At 43.3% G+C, this 25,936-nt stretch overlaps 1 protein-coding gene across 8 annotated transcripts in view; it reads left to right on the forward strand.

Moving 5' to 3' along the window:
* PTPRT (protein tyrosine phosphatase receptor type T) overlaps positions 1–25,936 on the forward strand; it is a 469,258-nt gene that overhangs the window by 387,811 nt on the left and 55,511 nt on the right. For all 8 annotated transcript variants that reach the window (XM_077251539.1, XM_077251545.1, XM_077251540.1 and 5 more), the window contains 7 exons: positions 13,745–13,832; positions 20,198–20,274; positions 20,369–20,405; positions 21,735–21,832; positions 22,830–22,946; positions 23,041–23,195; positions 24,791–24,926. In XM_077251539.1, the coding sequence (XP_077107654.1) occupies positions 13,745–13,832; positions 20,198–20,274; positions 20,369–20,405; positions 21,735–21,832; positions 22,830–22,946; positions 23,041–23,195; positions 24,791–24,926 (708 nt within the window). The remainder of the gene's footprint in view (positions 1–13,744; positions 13,833–20,197; positions 20,275–20,368; positions 20,406–21,734; positions 21,833–22,829; positions 22,947–23,040; positions 23,196–24,790; positions 24,927–25,936) is intronic.

Consider the following 25,936-nt stretch of genomic DNA (forward strand, 5'->3'; position numbering starts at 1 on the left):
GTACTGGTATATAGAACATAGGTGAGGTTACAAAGGCATGAGCGTGCGGTTGCAGGCAGAGCAGCGAAAATGTATACGGATAGCAGTAAGGGCGTGAGTGCACAAAGCGACAGGCGCAGGCCAGGGCTACAGAGCGAGTAGCAAGTGAATAACCAGGCACCTCCCCTTAGAGGAGGTCCAGAAATGCCCAATGATTCACCCAGATTGGCTGCCGGGGTTTAGTGAGTTAAGGCATCCAAAAGCATAAATTACAGAGAAAATGTGTGGGTGCCCTTTAAGAGTAGATACACGGCGGGACCGAGCAGTGACAGAGCACCGGGAGCCAGGAGAGAAGCCAGAGGGACCATAACCAGCAGCGGAAGGACAGACCGCAGTGGACCATGTAAGTGACCAACGGGCAGGCCGACAGGCAGGCACAGCGGTGGTGACAAGAGGAGTCAGGAAAGGCAGCACTGCTGTGTCTGGCTGCTCTGGAAGAACGTTCCCTCGGGAGGTTCAGAGCATCACGCTTTTGATCCAGGGCTCAGGCCCCAAATGTAGCTGACTAGTGACGTCCCTGCCCTAGTTCTCTGTAAGCAGAATCAAAGTGGTGGGCCCGGAGTGAGTGTGACATGCTGCCAGCATATCTCACCAAGTCCGAGCCCATCCTCCTTGCTTTTGCTCACCAGGCCCCATAACATAAAGTAAGGGTAGTAAGCCCTGATGGTGGCCCTGCTCTCCACGAGAACAAGGCCGGTAATCAGAACTCGCCTATGTGCTCGAAGACTCCGATGATGATAGAGAGCGCCATATGGAGGACTGGGACCTGGGACCCCTCCTGTGAGATCTGGACCTTCGACGCGCATGTGTGGAACGCTTGCTACGTTGGTGTGAGGAGCGGTATCCATGACTATGATGATGATGGGTTGACCCTGATGAGGAAGAGCTGGAACCACAGCGTCTACACCTATATGATTCAGCTTCATTAGATATGGCAGTAGCCAAAACAGAAAAGGCCACCTGGGGCACAGCAGGGGCTGCAGCGTTCCCAGCATCATCTTTATTAACATCAGTCATGCTGGGTACAGCACCTGCAAGCAGGGTTAGCACGCTAGTTGGCAACTGTGTATGTATTGGCATTGGTTCAGGAGTGTCCTCTGCAGAAGTAGAGGTAATGCCTCTGGAACCCATCTGCTCTCTGTAGGGGGGCTGTAGGGGATTCTGTAGTGGCTGCCATGGGATTACTGCCAGCATCTCCCTAATGGCACCGTACATGCTTAGGATGCCATGTGGAGAGAGAATGGGGGGAAAACAGTGGGCTACAATCTCTACTTGGCACGTGTATAGTGGCAGCAACCCAGCAACTAGAGGAACAGAGTGGAGAGAGTGGGTGGAGCTAATTCATAATTTGTCTTCTCAGTGTGCGTGTAAGCACCCAACAGACAGCTAAAAAGGAGCAGAGGGGTAGGTGGAGCTATAGTGGGTGGAGATACCTTGTCTGCACAGCGCTTGTGTGAGCACCCAGCAGGCAGAGAAGTAGAAGTAATAGGGCTGGGGCTGAGATGAACCGGAGGGCAGGAACACCTTACGGATCGCCAACCTCCTGTTATTGTGGCAGCAGGGGAGGGAAGATGGGTATTAAGCCCTGAAATCAGGGCATGCAGCCAATGCTCACCCTCCTGCGACACCCTGGCATGCAGCAGTTCAATAAGGGGATCATACATCACTCACTCTTAACCGGACAGTGCAGACGAGCACCTCCAGGACCCAAAAGGGAAGAGGAGGAGACAAGTTGCTGCAGCAAATATATACCAGGTAAAAAGTGTGTGTGGGGGGGTGGAACCTAGCCCAATGGGATTTTATTGGCCAATTTAAACTGGGCCAGGCTACCTTAGTCTGACAGAGAGGGGAAGGGAGAGGGAAAGCCAAACAAGATGAGTGGTGGGTGGGGCGCCGCAGTCAGTGGCACATTCCATTAACAGTGTTGTGCCATCCAAAAGGAGTATAGTGGTAGCAATGTGGATTAATAACATGGAAGCCCGAAACACTGAATATTTATTAGTACAGTTGAGTGGAATAATACGCGGAGTATTGAGTTCTAGACGAATTTCTGAAATTTTTTTTTTTTACTCTTTGAGATTCAATTGGCGGTTTACAAAAAAAAACTTGCTTGGCACTATTTCCCACACTGCTGGTGCATCAAGTAGCAGGCTAATTTAATTTTGCGTTGCCACGCCGGCTTTCCCATAATGCCCTGCAGCTATGACATCTAGCTGCCTATCATGCCTTCAACAATGGTGGTCAGTAACTGGACCATCACAGATCGGAGGTTCCCAGTGAAGCACAGTGTGTACAGTAGAGTTGTTTCCATCTCCAGAGTCACTAGGTAAGTCTCTCCCGTAGTTTGTAACCTTTCATGGTCAGTGGGGTCCTCTCTCTCTCTCACCTGTAGAGCTGCTATGATCAGTGGGATCCTCTCTCTCTCTCTCTCTCTCTCACACCTGAAGAGCTCTTATGATCAGTGAGGTCCTCTCTTTACCTCTCACCTATAGAGTGTAAGCTCTTATGATCAGTGAGGTCCTCTCTTTCTCTCACCTATAGAGTGTAAGCACTTATGATCAGTGGGGTCCTCTCTTTATCTCTCTCATCTATAGAGTGTAAGCACTTATGATCAGTGGGGTCCTCTCTTTATCTCTCTCACCTATAGAGTGTAAGCACTTATGATCAGTGAGGTCCTCTCTTTATCTCTCTCACCTATAGAGTGTAAGCACTTATGATCAGTGAGGTCCTCTCTTTATCTCTCTCACCTATAGTGTGTAAAGGTACCTTCACACGAAACGACATCGCTAGCGATCCGTGACGTTGCAGCGTCCTGGCTAGCGATATCGTTTCGTTTGACACGCAGCAGCGATCAGGATCCTGCTGTGATGTCGCTGGTCGCTGAGTAAAGTCCAGAACTTTATTTGGTCGTCCGATCGCTGTGTATCGTTGTGTTTGAAAGCAAAAGCAACGATACCAGCGATGTTTTACACTGGTAACCAGGGTAAACATCGGGTTACCAAGCGCAGGGCCGCGCTTAGTAACCCGATGTTTACCCTGGTTACCAGCGTAAAAGTAAAAAAAACAAACAGTACATGCTCACCTGCGCGTCCCCCAGCGTCTGCTTCCTGACACTTACTGAGCGCCGGCCCTAAAGTGAAAGTGAAAGCACAGCGGTGACGTCACCGCTGTGCTGTTAGGGCCGGAGCTCAGTCAGTGTCAGGAAGCAGACGCTGGGGGACGCGCAGGTGAGCATGTACTGTTTGTTTTTTTTACTTTTACGCTGGTAACCAGGGTAAACATCGGGTTACTAAGCGCGGCCCTGCGCTTAGCAACCCGATGTTTACCCTGGTTACCCGGGGACCTCGGCATCGTTGGTCGCTGGAGAGCGGTCTGTGTGACAGCTCTCCAGCGATCAAACAGCGACGCTGCAGCGATCGGCATCGTTGTCGCTATCGCTGCAGCGTCGCTTCGTGTGAAGGTACCTTAAGTGCAGCGCCCCAGAGTCCTGGTCGTTGCAGTACTGTGGCTCCGCCGCTAAGGGGGGCTATGGTACGTCTGATGGCACTGAAGGAGTTCATCTGACCAGGTATCACAGACACCAATACATTTCACAGTCTGGCCTCCAGGGGGAGCTAAGGGTTCTATTTATTAGGCCACTCCTCACAGTCTGGTAAAACTGGGGGTTAGGCAGGAAGTTAGAGAGAAAGCTGACTGGGTTGGAACCAGGCAACACCTTGTGGCAGAGGGTGTTGTAGGGGAAGATTCGGAGGGGTTCCTGTCAGGGGTGGGATCCTGACAGAGGCCTAGCAACCAAAGAGAACGTTACGGGACCGCGCCTGCACGATATAGCGGCGGTACCCCAAGAAAGGATAAGAAGCGAGATTTATTGTGCTAAGTGAGAAACTAGATCAACGCACAAGGAGAATACCAGTAGGAGTCGTGCTGTAAGACGAGGCAACATCCTATTGAGGCGCATAACCGGTGGCCGGAACGCCGAGGAAGTATAGAGCTCCAAGCCAAACTTCAAACCTACGGCAGGACAGTCAGTTACAGGCGGGCTGTCTCACCCAGACCCAGGAAGACACAGGGGGGTAACAACAGGAGTGGGGCGACGCAAGAGTCCCGGAAGAGCTCCGAGCCTCCCATCATACGGGTGCGTCCTAACCGTAAGATCAGGGGGACGTAGAGGGAGAACATCAGGAACGAGTTGTGAGGGAACACGAGAAACAGACACAACAGTTGTGGGGTACTATCCCGTAAGCACAGCAGGGGAGGACCACAACACAAGCGCAGGAAGGTAGGCACAGATTTCCACCTGCAAAGGGAACTCTGGAGGTGCCATCGGACCGGCCGGACTTGCGCAGCCCTGTTAACCGTGTCCCGGATTGAGGACTCAGAAGCCTTCAGTAAAGAGGTAAAGAGACTGCAACCTGGTGTCCTCGTTATTTACTGCACCGCACCACCACCATCATCCACATCTATTATTGTACGCCCCTCAGCAGGGTCACGGACCGGGTCTAGCCACCGTGACAACCCCAGAGCAGAGACTCAGAGGCCCGGTACCGGGTACCCCTCGGCCCTGCGGCAGTGGGGGCGCTGCATAAGCAGTTATGATCAATGGGGTCCTCTCTTTATCTCTCTCACCTTTAGAGTGTAAGCACTTATGATCAGTGAGGTCCTCTCTTTATCTCCCTAACCTATAGAGTGTAAGCAATTATGATCAGTGAGGTCCTCTCTTTATCTCCCTCACCTATAGAGTGTAAGCACTTATGATCAGTGAGGTCCTATCTATCTCTCTTCTGGTCATAAGAGTTTATACACTATAGAAGAGAGAAAAAGAACTTTACCACAGCAGCTGACAATTTTGAATCCCATCTGTTGTGTATTACACAACAGTACCAAGTGAGCATCTTCTTCACCCTACTGTTTTTACTCATCGGCTAATATCCTATTGCACTTTATTGTTTCTCAGTCTTCACTACATATCTTGTAGAGTGTAAAGCTCTTATGATCAGTAGGGTGCTCTCTATCTCTCTCTCCTGTAAGCTCTTATGGTCAGCAGTGTTTTCTCTCTCTACTATAGAGTGTAATCTCTTATGTTCAGCAGGATCCTCTCTCTCTCCTATAGAGTGTATTCTCTTATGGTCAGCAGGGTCCTCTCTCTCTACTATAGAGTGTAATCTCTTATGTTCAGCAGGGTCCTCTCTCTCTACTATAGAGTGTAATCTCTTATGTTCAGCAGGATCCTCTCTCTCTCCTATAGAGTGTATTCTCTTATGGTCAGCAGGGTCCTCTCTCTCTACTATAGAGTGTAATCTTTTATGTTCAGCAGGGTCCTCTCTCTCTACTATAGAGTGTAATCTCTTATGTTCAGCAGAGTCCTCTCTCCTATAGAGTGTAATCTCTTATGTTCAGCAGGGTCCTCTCTCTCTCCTATAGAGTGTAATCTCTTATGTTCAGCAGGGTCCTCTCTCTCTACTATAGAGTGTAATCTCTTATGTTCAGCAGGGTCCTCTCTCTCTCTCCTATAGAGTGTAATCTCTTATGTTCAGCAGAGTCCTCTCTCTCTACTATAGAGTGTAATCTCTTATGTTCAGCAGGGTCCTCTCTCTCTCCTATAGAGTGTAATCTCTTATGTTCAGCAGGGTCCTCTCTCTCTCCTATAGAGTGTATTCTCTTATGGTCAGCAGAGTCCTCTCTCTCTACTATAGAGTGTAATCTCTTATGTTCAGCAGGGTCCTCTCTCTCTCCTATAGAGTGTATTCTCTTATGTTCAGCAGGGTCCTCTCTCTCTCCTATAGAGTGTATTCTCTTATGGTCAGCAGGGTCCTCTCTCTCTCCTATAGTGTGTAATCTCTTATGTTCAGCACGGTCCTCTCTCTCTACTATAGAGTGTATTCTCTTATGTTCAGCAGGGTCCTCTCTCTCTCCTATAGAGTGTATTCTCTTATGGTCAGCAGGGTCCTCTCTCTCTCCTATAGTGTGTAATCTCTTATGTTCAGCAGGGTCCTCTCTCTCTCCTATAGAGTGTATTCTCTTATGTTCAGCAGGGTCCTCTCTCTCTCCTATAGGGTGTATTCTCTTATGTTCAGCAGGGTCCTCTCTCTCTCCTATAGGGTGTATTCTCTTATGTTCAGCAGGGTCCTCTCTCTCTCCTATAGAGTGTATTCTCTTATGTTCAGCAGGGTCCTCTCTCTCCCCTATAGGGTGTATTCTCTTATGTTCAGCAGGGTCCTCTCTCTCTCCTATAGTGTGTAATCTCTTATGTTCAGCAGAGTCCTCTCTCTCTACTATAGAGTGTAATCTGTTATGTTCAGCAGGGTCCTCTCTCTCCTATAGAGTGTATTCTCTTATGTTCAGCAGAGTCCTCTCTCTCTACTATAGAGTATAATCTCTTATGTTCAGCAGGGTCCTCTCTCTTCTATAGAGTGTAATCTTTTGTGGCCATCAGGATCCTCTCTCTCGTAAAGAGTGTAATCTCTTATGTTCAGCAGGGTCCTCTTTCTTTCCTGTAGGGTATAGCCTCTTATGGTCAGCAGGTTAATTTCTCTATTCCATGTATATTTTTCGCGCAATTACAAGCTTTTCAGTATTGAGAATTTTTGGGAAAATTCAGCAAAGTCATCAATTTGAATTTCAAAAGATCTGCTCATCTCTATTAGCATTTTTGGCTTGAGAAAGATATAATTTCAATGCAGAAGAATATTGCCTTATTTGCCGTATCATTTATGGTTTCAATACTAAGAAATATTCTTTATTTCTGACACGTTAGCGGTGCCTGCTGTTTTGCAGCAGCACTATTCCCTTGTTGTTGATTTTTAAATCCATCCAACTGGCCATAGGGAGCTAGCAAAAGTTGAACATATATTTACACCCTGCAACAGAGCTGTGTCTGACATCTGCAGAACTAACCAAGGTGAGACCGCTACATGACACTTTCTCTGTCCTTTGAAAATGATGGAGTAAGAGTGCTCTGCTCTGCACTAAGGACTCTTACATCTGTTTCTTTTTTCTATTTCACTTCACCACAAGGACTGTGGAGGCATTGGTATATATGGTCATACCATGTGTATGATATCATACTTTTATCTTAAACTTGTATTTTAAAGAAATGCCTTTAAGATTTGAAGGCAAAACTGGGGCAAGCAAATTATGGGCAACTACAGTGGCATGTAAAATTTTGGGCATCCCTGGTCAAAATTACTGTTATGGTGAACAGTTAAGCAAGTTGAAGATGAAATGATCTCTAAAAGGCCTAAAGTTAAAGATGACACATTTCCTTTGTATTTTAGGCAAAATATACATATGTAAATATTCATATTTTACATTTTTAAATGGGCCGATGCAATTGTTTAGGTACCCTGCATAACTAGTACCTAGTAGCACTCCCTTTTAAAAGTACAGTATCACAGCATGTAAATGCTTTTTGTAGCCAGACAAGAGTCTTTCAATTCTTGTTTGAGGGATTTTCTTCCTTGCAAAAATCTTCCAGTTCTGTGAGATTCCTGGGTCGTCTTGCATGCACTGCTATTTTGATATCTAACCACACATTTTCAATGATGTTCAGATCAGGGGACTGTGAGGGCCATTGTAAAATCTTCAGATTGCACCTTTTGAGGCAGTCTGTTGTGGATTTTGATGTGTGTTTAGAATCATTATCCATTTGTCAATGGCATCCTCTTTTCAACTTGACAGATGGTGTTCTGTTTGCTTCAAGAATTTGTTGAAATTTCATTGAATCCATTCTTCCCTCTACTCATGAAATGTTCCCCATGCCATTTGGCTGTAACACAACCCAAAAGCTTGATTGATCCACCCACATGCCTAATGGTTGGTGAGTAGTGTTGTTGAGCGATACCGTCCGATACTTGAAAGTATCGGTATCGGAAAGTATCGGCCGATACCGGCAAAGTATCGGATCCAATCCGATACCGATACCCGATACCAATACAAGTCAATGGGACTCAAGTATCGGACGGTATTCCTGATGGTTCCCAGGGTCTGAAGGAGAGGAAACTCTCCTTCAGGCCCTGGGATCCATATAAATGTGTAAAAGAAAGAATTAAAATAAAAAATATCGCTATACTCACCTCTCCGACGCAGCCTGGACCTCAGCGAGGGAACCGGCAGCGTTGTTTGTTTAAAATTCGCGCTTTTACTTGGTTACGTGAAGTCCCGGCTTGTGATTGGTCAGGGCGGCCATGTTGCCGGGACGCGGACCAATCACAGCAAGCCGTGACGAAATTACGTCACGGCTTGCTGTGATTGGTCCGCGTCCCGGCAACATGGCCGCCATTAACCAATCACAAGCCGGGACGTCACGGGAGGCTGGACACGCGCCCATTTTAAAAAGCGCGCGTGTCCAGCCTCCAGTGACGTCCCGGCTTATGATTGGTCACGGCGCCATGTTGCCGGGACGCGGACCAATCACAGCAAGCCGTGACGAAATTACGTCACGGCTTGCTGTGATTGGTCCGCGTCCCGGCAACATGGCCGCCATTAACCAATCACAAGCCGTGACGTCACGGGAGGCTGGACACGCGCGCTTTTTAAAATGGGCGCGTGTCCAGCCTCCCGTGACGTCCCGGCTTGTGATTGGTTGCGCCGCGGTCAACCAATCACAAGCCGGGAGGCTGGACACGCACGCATTTTAAAATTTTAAAATGGGCGCGTGTCCAGCCTCCCGGCTTGTGATTGGTTGATCGCGGCGCAACCAATCACAAGCCGGGACGTCACGGGAGGCTGGACACGCGCCCATTTTAAAATGCGCGCGTGTCCAGCCTCCCGTGACGTCACGGCTTGTGATTGGTTGCGTCTCCCATGTGACTGCGACGCAACCAATCACAAAGCCGGGACGTAATTTTAAAATCCTTAAGGACCTGAAATTACGTCACGGCTTGCTGTGATTGGTTGCGTCTCCCATGTGACTGCGACGCAACCAATCACAACGCCGGAACGTAATTTTAAAATCCTGAAGGACCTGAAATTACGTCACGGCTTGCTGTGATTGGTTGCGTCCCGGTCACATGGGCGGCACGCAACCAATCACAAGCCGGGACTCACGTAAAGGAAAGAAAAGCGCGAATTTTAAACAAAGAACGCTGCCGCTTCCCTCGGTAAGGTGCAGGCTGCGTCGGAGAGGTGAGTATAGCAATATTTTTTATTTTAATTCTCTCTTTTACACATTTTTACATTAATGTTGTTTCGATACCGATACCCGATATCACAAAAATATCGGATATCGGTATCGGAATTCCGATACAGCAAGTATCGGCCGATACCCGATACTTGCAGTATCGGAATGCTCAACACTATTGGTGAGATGTTCTTTTTCTGAAATTCTGTGCCCCTTTTTGTCCACACATACCTTTGAATATTGTGGTCAAAAAGTTCTAGTTTAATCTCATCAGTCCACAGGACTTGTTTCCAAAATGCACCAGCCTTGTTTATATGTTTTTTTGCATACTTTTGATGCTGAATTTTATGGTGAGGACACAAGAGAGGTTTTCTAGTGATGACTCTTTCATGAAAGCCAGATTTGAGCAGGTGTCTCTGAACAATAGAACAATGTACCACAACTCCAGAGTCTGCTAAATCTTTCTGAAGGTCATTTGCAGTCAAGCAAAGGTTCTGATTTGCCTCTCTTGCAATCCTATGAGCAGCTCTCACTGAAATTTTGCTTGGTCTTCCAGACCTTATCTTGACCTCCACTGTTCCTGTTAACTGCCATTTCTTAATTACATTTTAAACTTGAAGGACAGGGCAACTTGAACATGCTTTGTTTTCTTCTTATAGTCTTCTCCTGTTTTGTTGGCCTCTACCATTTTTATTTTTAGAGTGCTAGGCAGCTGCTTAGAATAACCCATGGCTGCTATTTTTTGATACAAGGTTAGAGGAGGCTGGGTTTTTATATAGCTGGGAAATTTGCATCACCTAGCCTTTCTTAATGATGATAGTGAACAAGTCATAACCCTAACATGCAGATTAAAGAGGTTGTTCACAACTAGGACTACCTGTTCTTGATCAAAATGTTTGGCCCTCATCTATATATATAATTGTCTAAGGGCTTTTCTGTCTGTCTGTCTGTCCTGGAAATCCCGCATCTCTGATTGGTCGAGGCCCAGGCGGCCTCGACCAATCAGCGACGGGCACAGTATCGACGTAGATGTCATAATGGAAATCCCGCGTCTCTGATTGGTCGAGGCCGCCAGGCCTCGACCAATCAGCGATGGGCACAGCATGGCAATGATGATGTCATAAAGGTTGCCTCGACCAATCAGCGATCGGCACAGTCTGCCGCGAATTCGCCTCGACCAATCAGCAACGGGCACAGTATCGACGTAGATGTCATAATGGTTGCCATGGCGACGATGATGTCATAAAGGTTGCCTTGACCAATCAGCGACGGGCACAGCATGGCGATGATGATGTCATAAAGGTTGCCTCGACCAATCAGCGATGGGCACAGTCTGCCGCGAATTCTGGAATCATCATTGTCCATATACTACGGGGACATGCATATTCTAGAATACCCGATGTGTTAGAATCGGGCCACAATCTAGTAAAATAATAAAGCTTATACTCGACTCCTGTGCTGGCGCCATGCCCAAGGTGTCAGCACTCACTGTCCCCAGGGCTCTGCTGCAGTGTTGTGTCCCATGACACCAGCACCCAATCAGCTCTGGTGTCAATGTCCCCGCCTTCGGACAAATCAAACATGAAGAGGAAATTCAGGCTGCAGCTGATCTTGGAATTCCTCTTCCTACTCAATTCGACAGGAGGCGGGGACAGTAACACCAGCGCTGAATGGGAGCTGTCAAAACACCACACGAGAGCCCCATGGAGCGCAAGTACGGATACCACAGGAACAGGGCCACCACAAGAGCAAGTATAGGCTTTATTATTTTATTGAGGCCAAGTGAGGGGTATGCAAAGAAGTTGTCCCAGTAGTGAACATCTACTTTAAGGTTTAAAACCTTGGTCATATTTGTCTGAGCACACAAATCTCCAAGGGTGCCCAAACATGTGAATTAGACCATCTTCTTTATTGTAATTTATAAAATGTAAAAGAATGAAAATACATATATTTTTATTTTTTTATTTTTTGCCTAAAATAAAAAGGAAATGTGTCATCTTTAACTTTAAGCCTTTTAGAGATCATTTCATCTTCAACTTGCTTAACAGTTCACAATAACAGAAATTTTAACAAGGGTTGCCCAAACTTTTACATGTCACTGTATACAGTGGGTACGGAGAGTATTCAGACCTCTTTAAATTTTTCACTCTTTGTTTCATTGCAGCCATTTGGTAAGTTAAAAAAAAGTTCATTTTTTCTCATTAATGTACACTCTCCACCCCATCTTGACTGAAAAAACAGGAATGTAGAAATTTTTGCATATTTATTAAAAAAAGAAAAACTGAAATATCACACGGTTATAAGTATTCAGACACTTTGATCAGACACTCATATTTAAGTCACATGCTGTCCATTTCCTTGTGATCCTCCTTGAGATGGTTCTACTCCTTCATTGGAGTCCAGCTGTGTTTAATTACACTGATAGGACTTGATTTGAAACAAAAAGTGAAAAATTTAAAGGGGTCTGAATACTTTCCGTACCCACTATATGTCTGTGACAAGTACAGCAGATACAATTGCCCTTACTTTTAAGTTGACAATGACATGGTAAAAAATTTAGCTTTGCCAAACTCCATAATAAGAAAACCTGGCTAAAAAAAATTGAAGAAAAAAGTAAAAGATCTTGAAAGGAACAATAGGCCATAAATTAGGTAAAAAAAAGGAATTTCCATAAATGATAGTGCATCTACAGATACCGTCGTGTTATAGGGTTACTGTATAAGGTATCCCAGCACTGTACCTGATAACAATAGTTAAAGGACACATTTTGATTTTCCCTGTTTAGTTTCTAAAATAAAAGAGAAGGGAACTACTTCAGATAATATTCCATACAGGAAGATGGTGTAAGAAACTTCCAAAAGCTTGATATACAATGGGTACAGAAAGTATTCATACCCCTTTAAATTTTTCACTCTTTGTTTCATTGCAGCCATTTGGTAAATTAAAAAAGTTCATTTTTTTTCTTTAATGTACACTCTGCACCCCATCTTGACTGAAAAAACACAGAAATGTAGTAATTTTTACAAATTTATTAAAAAAGAAACTGAAATATCACATGGTCATAAGTATTCAGACCCTTTGCTCAGTATTGAGTAGAAGCACCCTTTTGAGCTAGTACAGCCATGAGTCTTCTTGAGAATAATGCAAGTTTTTCACACCTGGATTAGGGAATCCTCTGCCATTCTACCTTGCAGATCCTCTCCATTTCCCTCAGGTTGGATGGTGAACTTTGGTGGACAGCCATTTTCAGGTCTCTCCAGAGATGCTCAATTGGGTTTAGGTCAGGGCTCTGGCTGGGCCAGTCAAGAATGGTCACAGAGTTGTTCTGAAGCCACTTCTTTATTATTTTAGCTGTGTGCTTAGAGTCATTGTCTTGTTGGAAGGTGAACCTTCAGCCATGTCTGAGGTCCAGAGCACTGTGGAAGAGATTTTTATCCAGGATATCTCTGTACTTGGCCACATTCATGTTTCCTTCTATGACCACCAGTCATCCTGTCCCTGCAGCTGAAAAACACCCTCATAACATGATGCTGCCACCACCATGTTTCACTATTTGGATTGTATTGGGCTGGTGATGAGCACTGCCTGGTTTTCTCCACACATACCATTTTGAATTATCACCAGAAAGGTCTATCTTCATCTCATCAGACCAGAGAATCTTATTTCTCATAGTCTGGGGTGTTTTTTTAGCAAACTCTATGCGGGCTTTCATATGTCTTGCACTGAGGAGAGGCTTCTGTCGGGCCACTCAGGCCCGACTGGTGGAGTGCCGCAGTGATAGTTGACTTTGTGGAACTTTCTCCCATCTCCCTACTGTATCTCTGGAGCTCAGCCACTGTGATCTTTGGGTTCTTCTTTAACTCTCTCACCAAGGCTCTTCTCCCACGATTGCTCAGTTTGGCTGGACGGCAAGGTCTAGGAAGACTTCTGGTAGTCCCAAACTTCTTCCATTTAAGGATTATGGAGGTCACTGTGCTCTTAGGAACCTTGAGTACTGCATAAATTCTGTTGTAACTTTGGCGAGATCTGTGCCTTACCACAATTCTGTCTTTGAGCTCCTTGGCCAGTTCCTTTGACCTCATGATTCTCATTTGGTCTGACATGCACTGTGAGGTCTTATATAGACAGGTGTGTGCCTTTCCAAATCAAGTCCTATCAGTTTATTTAAACACAGCTGGATTCCAATGAAGAAATAGAACCATCTCAAAGAGGATCACAAGGAAATGGACAGCATGTGACAAATATGTGTGCCTGAGCAAAAGGTCTGAATGTTTATGACCATGTGATATTTCAGTTTTTGTTTTTTATTATATTTGCAAAAATTTCTACAGTTCTGTTTTTTTTTTTCAGTCACGAAGGGGTGCATAGTGTACATTAATGTTAAAAAATGAACTTTTTTGAATTTACCAAATGGCTGCAATGAAACGAGTGAAAAATGTAAAGAGGTCTGAATACTTTCCATACCCACTGTAGATATGAGGTCTTGGGTGAAAATTCAGCTTGCCTGTGGTTACATTAAAAGAATGAGATCCATGAATTAATACATTTTATGTATCTGTGATATTTGTCATGAATTATATTTTCCAGGCCTTACCTGAGGGTCAGACTGCATCCTGGGATACTGCAAAAGAGGATGAAAACCGTAACAAGAACAGATATGGGAACATCATCTCATGTAAGTTTGACTTTAGCTAGGGAACGTGGATTAGATTGGAGACAAGTCGCGGAGAGACAAAAATATCATCCAATTTTTAGCCTATATTTAAATATTTAGATGAGCACTGTAGCTAAAACTGGTAAACTTTTAAACTAAAAATGTAGACCATCATTTTAAAGAATTTAATTATTTGATTTCTCTGTTACGTCTAGAAATTAAGGAATAAAGTAACAATTTGGCAAGTACAGCTCTGGCAAAAATTAAGAGACCACCACATCAAAACCCTGTCATGGGCACACCAATCTCCAGACATGAACCCCATTGAAAACTTCTGGAATATAATCAAGAGGATGATGGATAGTCACAAGCCATCAAACAAAGAAGAATAAAATTTTTGCACCAGAAACAGTGTGAAAAACTGGTGGAAAGCATGCCAAGACTCATGAAAGCTGTGATTAAAAATCATGGTTATTCCACAAAATATTGATTTCTTAACTCTTCCTGAGTTAAAATATTAGTATTGTTGTTTCTAAATTATTATGAACTTGTTTTCTTTGCATTATTTGAGGTCTGAAAGCACTGTTTGTCTGTTTTTAATTTTGACCATTTTTCTTTGTCATGTATTGCTTGGAAATTCGGAAACATGTCAGAAGTTTATAGACTAACTGAACAATTTACATTTTACTCAAAAATGTACCTATAAAAAGAAAAATCAGATAAACTGAACATTTGAAAGTGGTCTCTAAATTTTTGCCAGAGCTGTATATGTGAGTATTAAATATAGGAATTTTGCTCTGTGTTAATCAAGCTCAGACTTACCTCTTCTTGGTTCAGACCCAGAAAGTTAAAGTGTAAGATAAGGCTTTTCTCAGACACCATTAATTTTTTTGATGCGCTAAGAACGGTCCGAGTTTAATCAGAATTTTGGATTCTAATTTCATCAGAGTTTGGTGAGTTTTTACCGTCAGTGATTTACATATATGTAAAAAAAAAGTAACTTACAAATCTTTTCCTATAAATTACAATATTAATCACAGGCAGTACACGTTATACACTGATGCCATCCATGTGCTGGTCTGTGATTTTCACTCACCCATAGACTTGTATGGGTAATTTAGATTTGTGACTCGGATCAAAAATGTACGTCTTTGTCATGTTTTTGTGGACAAACACAAAATAAAATATGGATGTGAACAGTTGCCTAGCTTATAATGAGTACGTGTTCTGTCAGTGAAAAGCAAAGATAAAACATATGTGTCAAAAACGGACGTGTGAATGATCCAGCTCTAATTAACCACTTTCTGTCATCAGACGTACTATTCCGTCCATGTGGGATGGGCCCTACTTCCCAAGGACGGAATAGTACGTCCAGCACGATCGGCCGCGCTCACGGGGGGAGCGCGGCCGACCGCGGCCAGGTGTCAGCTGACTATCGCAGCTGACATCCGGCACTATGTGCCAGGAGTGGTCACGGACTGCCCCCGGCACATTAACCCCCGGCACACTGCGATCAAACATGATCGCAGTGAGCCAGCGGTATAGGGAAGCTTCCCTGAGATGTTCGGTACAAGGCGATGTGCTCACATTGTACCTAGCGTCTCCTCCCTGCAGTCCCCGGATCCAAAATGGCCACGGGGCTGCATCCGGGTCCTGCAGGGAGGTGGCTTCACAGCGCCTGCTCAGAGCAGGCGCCGGGAAGCCTCCCTGCTGTGCTGTGTGGTCGCCGATCTGACACAGTGCACAGCAAAATGTCAGATCGGCGATCTGTCACTTTACTGGGATGTCCCCCCTGGGGCAAAGTAAAAATGAAAAAAAAATATATATTACACGTGCAAAAAAAATAAATAAATAATTCCTAAATAAATAATAATAATAAAAAAAAATTGTTCCAATAAATACATTCCTTTAGGTAAATAAAAATAAAGAAAACAATAAAAGTACACATATTTAGTATCGCCGCGTCCGTAATGACTCGACCTATAAAGCTGTCCCACTAGTTCACCCCTGCAGTGAACACCGTAAAAAAAAAAAAAAAAAAAAAACGAGGCAAAAAACGCTTTATTATCATACCGCCGAACAAAAAGTGAAATAACATGCGATCAAAAAGACAAAAATAAATAACCATGGTACCGCTGAAAACGTCATCTTGTCCCACAAAAAATGAGCTGCAATACAGCATCATCAGCAAAAAAATAAAAAAGTTATAGTCCTCAGAATAAAGCGATGCAAAAATAATTATTTTTTCTATAAAATAGTTTTTATCGTATAAAAGCGCCAAAACATAAAAGAAGATATAAATGAGGTATCGCTGTAATGGTACTGACCCGAAGAATAAAACTGCTTTATCCATTTTACCAAACGCGGAACGGAATAAGCGCTCCCCCCCAAAAGAAATTCATGAATAGCTGGTTTTTGGTCATTCTGCCTCACAAAAATCGGAATAAAAGGCGATCAAAAAATGTCACGTGCCCGAAAATGTTACCAATAAAAACGTCAACTCGTCCCGCAAGAAACAAGACCTCATATGACTCTGTGGACCAAAATATGGAAAAATTATAGCACTCAAAATGTGGTAATGCAAAAAACATTTCTTGCAATAAAAAGCGTCTTTTATTGTGTGACGGCTGCCAATCATAAAAATCCGCTAGAAAACCCGCTATAAATAGTAAATCAAACCCCCCTTCATCACCCTCTTAGTTACGAAAAATTAAAAAATTAAAAAATGTATTTATTTCCATTTTCCCATTAGGGTTAGGGCTAGGGTTAGGGTTACGGCTAGGGTTAGGGCTAGGGTTAAGGTTAGGGTTAAGGCTAGGTATAGGGTTAGGGCTAGGGTTAAGGTTAGGGCTAGGGTTAGGGCTAGGGTTAGGGTTAGGGCTAGGGTTAGCGTTAGGGTTGGGGCTAGGGTTAGGGCTACAGCTAGGGTTAGGGTTGGGGCTAAAGTTAGGCTTGGGGCTAAAATTAGGGTTGGGGCTAAAGTTAGGGTTAGGGTTTGGATTACATTTACAGTAGGGAATAGGGTTGGGATTAGGGTTAGGGGTGTGTCAGAGTTAGGGGTGTGGTTAGGGTTACAGTTGAGAATAGGGTTAGGGGAGTGTTTGGATTAGGGTTTCAGTTATAATTGGGGGGTTTCCACTGTTTAGGCACATCGGGGCTCTCCAAATGCGACATTGCGTCCGATCTCAATTCCAGCCAATTCTGCGTTGAAAAAGTAAAACAGTGCTCCTTCCCTTCCGAGCTCTCCCGTGCGCACAAACAGGGGTTTACCCCAACATATGGGGTATCAGCGTACTCGGGACACATTGGAAAACAACTTTTGGGGTCCAATTTCTCCAGTTACCCTTGGGAAAATGCAAAACTGGGGGCTAAAAAATAATTTTTGTGTAAAAAAAAAAATATTTTTTATTTTCTCGAGTCTGCGTTATGAACTGTAGTGAAACACTTGGGGGTTCAAAGTTCTCACAACACATCTAGATAAGTTCCTTGGGGGTCTAGTTTCCAATATGGGGTCACTTATGGGGGGTTTCTACTGTTTAGTTACATCAGGGGCTCTGCAAATGCAACGTGACGCCTGCAGACCAATCCATCTAAGTCTGCATTCCAAATGGCGCTCCTTCCCTTCCGAGCTCTGCCATGCGCCCAAACGGTGGTTCCCCCCCACATATTGGGTATCAGCGTACTCAGGACAAATTGGACAACAACTTTTGGGGTTCAATTTACACTGTTTCCCTTGGAAAAATACAAAACTGGGAGCTAAAAAATAATTTTTGTGGGGAAAAAAAATAATTTTTATTTTCACAGCTCTGCATTAAAAACTGTAGTTAAACATTTGGGGGTTCAAAGCTCTCACAACACATCTAGATGAGTTCCTTAGGGGGTCTACTTTCCAAAATGGTGTCACTTGTGGGGGTTTCAATGTTTAGGCACATCAGTGGCTCTCCAAACGCAAAATGGCGTCCCATCTCAATTCCAGTCAATTTTGCATTGAAAAGTCAAATGGCGCTCCTTCGCTTCCGAGCTCTGCCATGCGCCCAAACAGTAGTTTACCCCCACATATGGGGTATCGGCGTACTCAGGACAATTTGTACAACAACTTTTGGGGTCCAATTTCTTCACTTACCCTTGGGAAAATAAAAAACTGGGGGCGAAAAGATAATTTTTGTGAAAAAATATGATTTTTTATTTTATGGCTCTGCATTATAAACTTTTGTGAAGCACTTAATGGGTCAAAGTGCTCACCACACATCTAGATAAGTTTTTTAGGGGGTTTAGTTTCCAAAATGGTGTCACTTGTGGGGGGTTTCAATGTTTAGTCACATCAGGGGCTCTCCAAACGCAACATGGCGTCCCATCTGAATTTCAGTTAATTTTGCATTGAAAAGTCAAATGGCGCTCCTTCGCTTCCGAGCTCTGCCATGCGCCCAAACAGTGGTTTACCCCCACATATGGGATATCAGCGTACTCAGGACAAATTGTACAACAACTTTCAGGTCCATTTTCTCCTGTTACCCTTTATAAAATAGAACAAATTGGAGCTGAAGTAAATTTTTTGTGTACAAAAGTTAAATGTTCATTTTTATTTAAACATTCCAAAAATTCCTGTGAAACACCTGAAGGGTTAATAAACTTCTTGAATGTGGTTTTGAGCACCTTGAGGGGTGCAGTTTTTAGAATGGTGTCACACTTGGGTATTTTCCATCATATAGACCCCTCAAAATGACTTCAAATGAGATGTGGTCCCTAAAAAATAATGGTGTTGTAAAAATGAGAAATTGCTGGTCAAATTTTAACCCTTATAACTCCCTAACAAAAAAAAATGTTGGTTCTAAAATTGTGCTGATGTAAAGAAGATATGTGGGAAATGTTACTTTTTAAGTATTTTGTGTGACATATCTCTGTGATTTAATTGTATAAAAATTCAAAGTTGGAAAATTGCAAAATTTCATAAATTTTGCCAAATTTCCATTTTTTTCACAAATAAACGCAGGTAATATCAAAGAAATGTTACCACTACAATGAAGTACAATATGTCACGAGAAAACAATGTCAGAATTACCAGGATCCGTTGAAGCGTTCCAGAGTTGTAACCTCATAAAGGGACAGTGGTCAGAATTGTAAAAATTGGCCCAGTCATTAACGTGCAAACAACCCTTGGGGGTAAAGGGGTTAAAAACAACCTTACTCTGGGATCACAAAGCATTTGCCAGTACGTTCAAGTAGCTCCATCGGGGCTTATGTCCAATCCCGCCAAAACTGGATTCCGGCATATGATCTTGACTTTCATAATGCAGATGGAGTCACAGTGCGTTCTGTCGTACATTATTTTCGGCCATATAAATCTATTGGAGGAGGGTCGCAAGACATAGTCAACTAGGAGTAAGTCAACTGTGACTCCCAAACCCCGTTTTGTGGGGGTTCAGACATAAGCTCTGACAGAGTCGCTAAACGTAGTGGCAAACGCTATGTGAACCCAGCCTTATTCAGATAGGAAGATTGATGAGCCAAATAAAGAGGCAGTCACCACCCTCAAATGTGTGCTACAAAAAAACTGACCAGCACCTCCATGCAAAATGAGTCAAATGTGAACAGGTAAAACAAAGTCAGTAAAAGCCGGATTCTTTAGGAGCGCTGGATAGGTAGCCCTAGTGAGGGGAGGGCGCACTTTCCCCCCGCAGCTCCAGTCGCACACCTCCGAAGGAGGAGAGAAACAGGAAGAGGGTGAAACTCGGTCAAAGGAGCGCCGAAAGGAAACTCTAACACCAGAATGGGGTTTAAGCCACAACGCGTTGAACATTTCACCTGATGAATACGGTACTTCCGTTGAAATGCGTTGTGGCTTAAACCCCATTCTGGTGTTAGAGTTTCCTTTCGGTGCTCCTTTGACTGAGTTTCACCCTTTTCCAAATGTGAACAGGTGACTGTGATAATACAAACAAGTACAGCAACACGCTGAGTTCGCCAAGGTATATATTAAAGATAATTATAGGAATTATGTGCTATACTTATAGAAATGAGGTAGTTAGTGCACAAATTGGCCAATTTGCGTGAGCCCATCTGTGATGACAAGGCATACCCATAGATGACAACCTACACTATCAAACTTAGACTTACCTCTCCTGGCCTACCAATTAGTACTCCTTCCACATTATGTATTCCCAGTCACCTCTTCCAAGTGGGTCTTTTGAATTAATATGAATCTCTGGTATTTAGAAACTTTGCCTTGTCAATAGCGGTGATTGTGACTTTGTCACTGACTTCCTGAGTAACTTTGCTAGCGGAGACATGTGTCATTGTCAGTGAACCGTACATTACCGAGTCAGTGATTCCTGCCTGTCACTTTTCAGCTGACCTTCATGTGACATCTCAGTGTCTCTTTCTCTCAGATGACCATTCGCGGGTGCGGCTACAGCTGATAGATGGAGACCCTCATTCAGATTACATTAATGCCAACTATGTGGATGTAAGTTACACATTCCCATTCCTTATGCTTTACAAAATGATATAATATCACTGTCAATCAGGCTAAATCAATCTGTGGGCTTTTTTTCTTCCAGGGTTATCATCGACCTCGCCATTACATTGCTACCCAAGGTAATGATGACTTAAAAAAAATAAATGTACATTTTTAAGCTTTAGGACTTGGAATAATGGAATACTGCTTTATACTGCCAAGGCAGAATGTTAGTTGTGTATCCCGGATTTGGCCTTCTAGGTAATGCATCCTTGCTACCTACCCAGCACATTGCGGACACAGCCAAGACCGTCACCATCCTTAATTAACATGACATTCCCTGGTACGGAATAACACAGATTGGTTTATACCAGCATCTTGTAAAAACGTGGAAACAAAATTCCCAAGAATCACCCCCCAAAAAAACAGAGTAAAATACATAGATTCATTAGATAGAAAGTATATTAGTTTTAGGATGATACATTCACTGTGAGGTATACTGAGAACTTGTTTATACTGTAAGACCTGATGAAACAGCAGAATAGCAGCTCAGTATGTGACTGGAATATAAGACATGATGTAGCACAGAATTGTGACTGCAGCTCTGCATGTGACTGGAGTATAAGAAATGATGTAACAGCAGAATCCTGGCAGCCGCTCTGGACGTGACTGGATTATAAGACATGATGTAACAGCAAAATATTGGCTGCAGCTCTGGACATGACTGGAGTATAAGACATGATGTAACAGCAAAATCCTGGCTGCTGCTCTGGACGTGACTGGAGTATAAGACAATATGTAACAGCAGAATCCTGCTGCAGCTCTGGATGTGACTGGAGAATATGACATGATATAACATCAGAATCCTGGCTGCAGCTCTGGACGTGACTGGAGAATAAGACTTGATGTAACATCAGAATACTGGATTTAGCTCTTGACGTGACTGGAGTGTAAGACATGATGTAACAGCAGAATCCTGGCTGCAGCTCTGGATGTGACTGGAGTATAAGACGTGATATAACAGCAGATTACTGGCTGCAGCTCCACTCCTTCCTCTTGCGTCTCACCCGAGTCCCAGCTTCTCAGCCTGAATCCGTATGTTACTGTGTTTGTAATCCACATGTCACAGCATAGCATAGTACAAACTTTGGAGAAGAAAAAAAATCATTTGGTTCTTTTTCTGCCAAACACTATGGACAGCAGAGGAAAGGACCTGTTCATTGCAGATTGTCCGGGAAGTTACGGATGGTTGGTAAATGGATAGTGACTTCAGGGATTTATACCGATTCCCAAAGCCAGATGAGACAAACAAATTGGATTCTAGCATGACCATTATAGAATTCAGAACCACATTTTTTTAAACTCATACATGTATTTCTAGTATATTTAGACATTACATAAATGTACTTGGTATTAAAAAGGAAACCGCGTTGTGACATATTGTATTGGATCATCTGTTAATCCCCTAGGTCCCATGCAGGAGACAGTAAAGGATTTTTGGAGGATGATCTGGCAGGAAAACTCAGTCAGCGTGGTGATGGTGACAAATCTGGTGGAAGTCGGAAGGGTATGAGACCTAAACTTGATGAAAGAATACTGCTAATCTTTGTGAGGTGTTAGGGGTGAGGAATGGGTTAGGGCTTAAAAGCTTGTGTAGTACAAATAGACTGGAGAAATCGTAAATCTGATAAAAGACAGGAAAACACTACCAGAAATCACAAAAAGCAATTGGGCTAAAAAGTTGAAGGCAAAAATCATTCTCTGTTAGGTAAAAGCCTGTGCTCCGTGCCTAGTGTTCAATCTTGATAGATGAATCATCTAGTTTTATCTAGCCTTAGATGTCTTCTATTTCCTGCCTTCCATATGAAATGTAAAAATAAGTCATTATTATCAGAAGGTGACTCAGGCACATGAATATGAAATATTAACAATCTAGTTCTTCATTCATTTCACTATAATCAACCAGGAGCTGTAAGCCTCGAAATACAATGACCTCATCTGCTAGATGTATATGGAAGGTAGAGGGGATATAGCAATAATAATAGTAAGCGTTGTGTGATCTATTAATGTTGTGCCAGGTGGTTTTCTGTTTTCCCCTATTATGACCCATGGAACAAAACAGACTCCCCCGCCTGCTAACAATGAAGTCCCCTATGAGACTGAGCATTGAAGAACTTGTCACTCCTAGAAAGTTGCAAATTATTGTGTTTCATTTACATGTGCAATCCATAGATTAATGGATAAGGTTTCAGTCAGATTTTAGAAAATGAAAACCATGTGGTCAGAGAATGGAAAAATAGTGGTATTATATGGGATGGGACCCTACTTGAGCACCCACCTTTAGCAGGAGTGCCGTGTTTCTGTTACACATCCCGTGAGATTGAGTCCTTCACAAATGCTACCTAATAGGAAGGTGGTTAGGACTGACAAAAGCTGAGTTGCCTCTCTACAGGAGCCCTGTAGCAGCCACATGGTCTGCCGCTATTGCATGCATACATGTTCTCCATCATTCTCCATTCACATATTAGCCAAAAGTAATATTCTGTTCTTTAACTAAATTCTAGGTAAAATGTGTCAGGTACTGGCCTGATGATACTGAAGTCTACGGTGACATTAAGGTATCCCTTATAGAAACAGAACCATTGGCAGAGTATGTCATCAGGACATTTACAGTGCAAAAGGTAAATCATAAATTTGGGTCAACCATTTCAGAGATTTACCAAGTGATTGATTCCTGATGTTAGGATGTTAATGCACCTTGTTTTTTTATTTTAGAAAGGATCTCACGACATTCGGGAAATTCGCCAATTTCACTTCACCAGCTGGCCAGATCATGGCGTACCATGTTATGCCACTGGTCTTTTGGGCTTTGTCAGACAGGTGAAGTTCCTTAACCCACCAGATGCCGGACCAATCACTGTGCATTGCAGGTAACAATATGTTACACAATAGCAAGAAAAAAAAAACCTTCTCCACTTCTGTTACTGATTCCTACTGAATGGTTTCGTACTAACAGTACTGTTCCTTGGGGGCTGGTAGCAACGCCCTGTGATGTAGTGTAGTGGTGGGGACAAACAAGGAAGCAGGAGAGGCCAATATAGTTAACAACGGAAAATCTTTTACTGAGGTAGAAGATGAAAAAATATAACTTATAACGTATCAGATTGGATGGTATTCACACTTGGATTTGACAGATGTGACAGTAGAGATGGTTATATATGGCATTACTTTACATTTCATCTTCAACATGATCTCACAACAATCATACAGTTCCATATTAGCAGAATCCTCCTGTCCTACTTCCTACATACCGGCTACTGCATCTACATTTCCAGATGCTCTGATCAGGCAATAAATAGAATTCTTTCTCTAAATCTTCCTCATTAGCTCGGAAACTTGTAATCCACCTCTTTATCAGGGTGACCATGTCCAGCCCAGAACAGTCGCAGGACTACTAATAGCTCTGATCCACCCTTGTTCTTAACTATGTTTGGGCCTCTCCCAGCTTCCCACTGAGCTGTACCCTCTTCCAGGATAATGCTTCTGGATTCCTCTTCTGATAGAATCTACTTTCTGTCTGGCTGATGCTCACTGTGCTCTAACTACAGGCACTTGAATGTACAAGGCCTCAACAGCCCTTTATAATGTGAAGATCTTCACTGAACTTCCCACCAATTGCTAACCCATTCTTTACCTAAACTCCTGCATCTAGTTTTTTACAGTACACTTATAAACCAATGCAGCAGCTGAGAAATGCATCAACATAACACAATACAATTACTATATGATCTTCAGGGGGTGCTAACCATTTATCCACTCTCTTATAAAAGCTCACACAACCCAATAATGTCCACCATGGGCATTAAGCTCCCCTTGTTTATCTGCCTTTCTCCTCAACCTAGTATTGGATAAAAAAAAATGTATAACCCATAGTTCTTTCATCTGTCTTGTTGCCCATGGAGAGGACAAATCTATGTTGGATTTTTATCTTCTATTGGAATGTAGAAAGCCACCGATTTGAGAGCGTCATTCTTTGCAATGGGTCAAATGCTAGCTGCATGGCCTGACTCCAATGTAAATACACTCCTGTATGTTGCACACGACAACTATCTGCACACATGTGCTCTGTAGTATTAATATACAATCCTTTTATCATAATAACACAGTTCCCAATTAATTTGCCCACTTAAGTCAAAATCTCCATCCGCCACAAGTCATAATGGTGCCCTGGGAGTCGTACTAGAAGGGTGTATGTAGTAATGAGAACAGAACTACCATCAATTTAAGTCTCTTCCTTAGAACTCATTCTAGTTTTATTCCACGTTGAATACTGCAAATCGTCCACTGGTTTTAGGGTATTTGGAACAAATAATTATAATGATTTTCTTTCTAATAACCTGTAATCAATGGAAATTACCTTGTAATGTTATACTTCTAAATTGGATTTTGATGTTATTATATACAGTAATGTTAAGAAATAATACTCATAGAACCTGTCACTATTAATAATGACTTTATTCCATAGCGCTGGAGCTGGGAGAACTGGCTGTTTTATAGCCATCGATATTATGCTGGACATGGCGGAGAATGAAGGAGTAGTGGACATATTCAACTGTGTGCGGGAGCTGAGAGCTCAGAGAGTCAACATGGTACAGACCGAGGTAAGATGAATTTATCCAAAGAGCATTGGAGGAGGTTACAGCCGCAATGTTCAAAAGGTAATGACTGGTCCACACTGCAACATCGAAAATGAAACACCTATGGGAATATTACACCTGGTCAGCAGGAAACGAATAGGTGGCCTGTGGGCTGTGTAATCCTCCATGTGATTCTAATGCACTACTCAAACATAATTCAAGGGATTTCTTATCTATATATATATATATATATATATATATATATATATATATATATATATATATATATATATATACACTCACCGGCCACTTTATTAGGTACACCATGCTAGTAACGGGTTGGACCCCCTTTTGCCTTCAGAACTGCCTCAATTCTTCGTGGCATAGATTCAACAAGGGGCTGGAAGCATTCCTCAGAGATTTTGGTCCATATTGACATGATGGCATCACACAGTTGCCGCAGATTTGTCGGCTGCACATCCCAAAGATGCTCCATACAAGGCAGGATGGATCCATGCTTTCATGTTGTTTACGCCAAATTCTGACCCTACCATCCGAATGTAGCAGCAGAAATCGAGACTCATCAGACCAAGCAACGTTTTTCCAATCTTCTACTGTCCAATTTCGATGAGCTTGTACAAATTGTAGCCTCAGTTTCCTGTTCTTAGCTGAAAGGAGTGGTACCCGGTGTGGTCTTCTGCTGCTGTAGCCCATCTGCCTCAAAGTTCGACGCACTGTGCGTTCAGAGATGCTCTTAGGCCTACCTTGGTTGTAACGGGTGGCGATTTGAGTCACTGTTGCCTTTCTATCAGCTCGAACCAGTCTGCCCATTCTCCTCTGACCTCTGGCATCAACAAGGCATTTCCGCCCACAGAACTGCCGCTCACTGGATTTTTTTTCTTTTTCGGACCATTCTCTGTAAACCCTAGAGATGGTTGTGCGTGAAAATCCCAGTAGATCAGCAGTTTCTGAAATACTCAGACCAGCCCTTCTGGCACCAACAACCATGCCACGTTCAAAGGCACTCAAATCAC

The sequence above is a fragment of the Ranitomeya variabilis genome, chromosome 4 (genome assembly GCF_051348905.1).
Source record: "Ranitomeya variabilis isolate aRanVar5 chromosome 4, aRanVar5.hap1, whole genome shotgun sequence".
Taxonomy (NCBI): Eukaryota; Metazoa; Chordata; class Amphibia; order Anura; family Dendrobatidae; genus Ranitomeya; species Ranitomeya variabilis.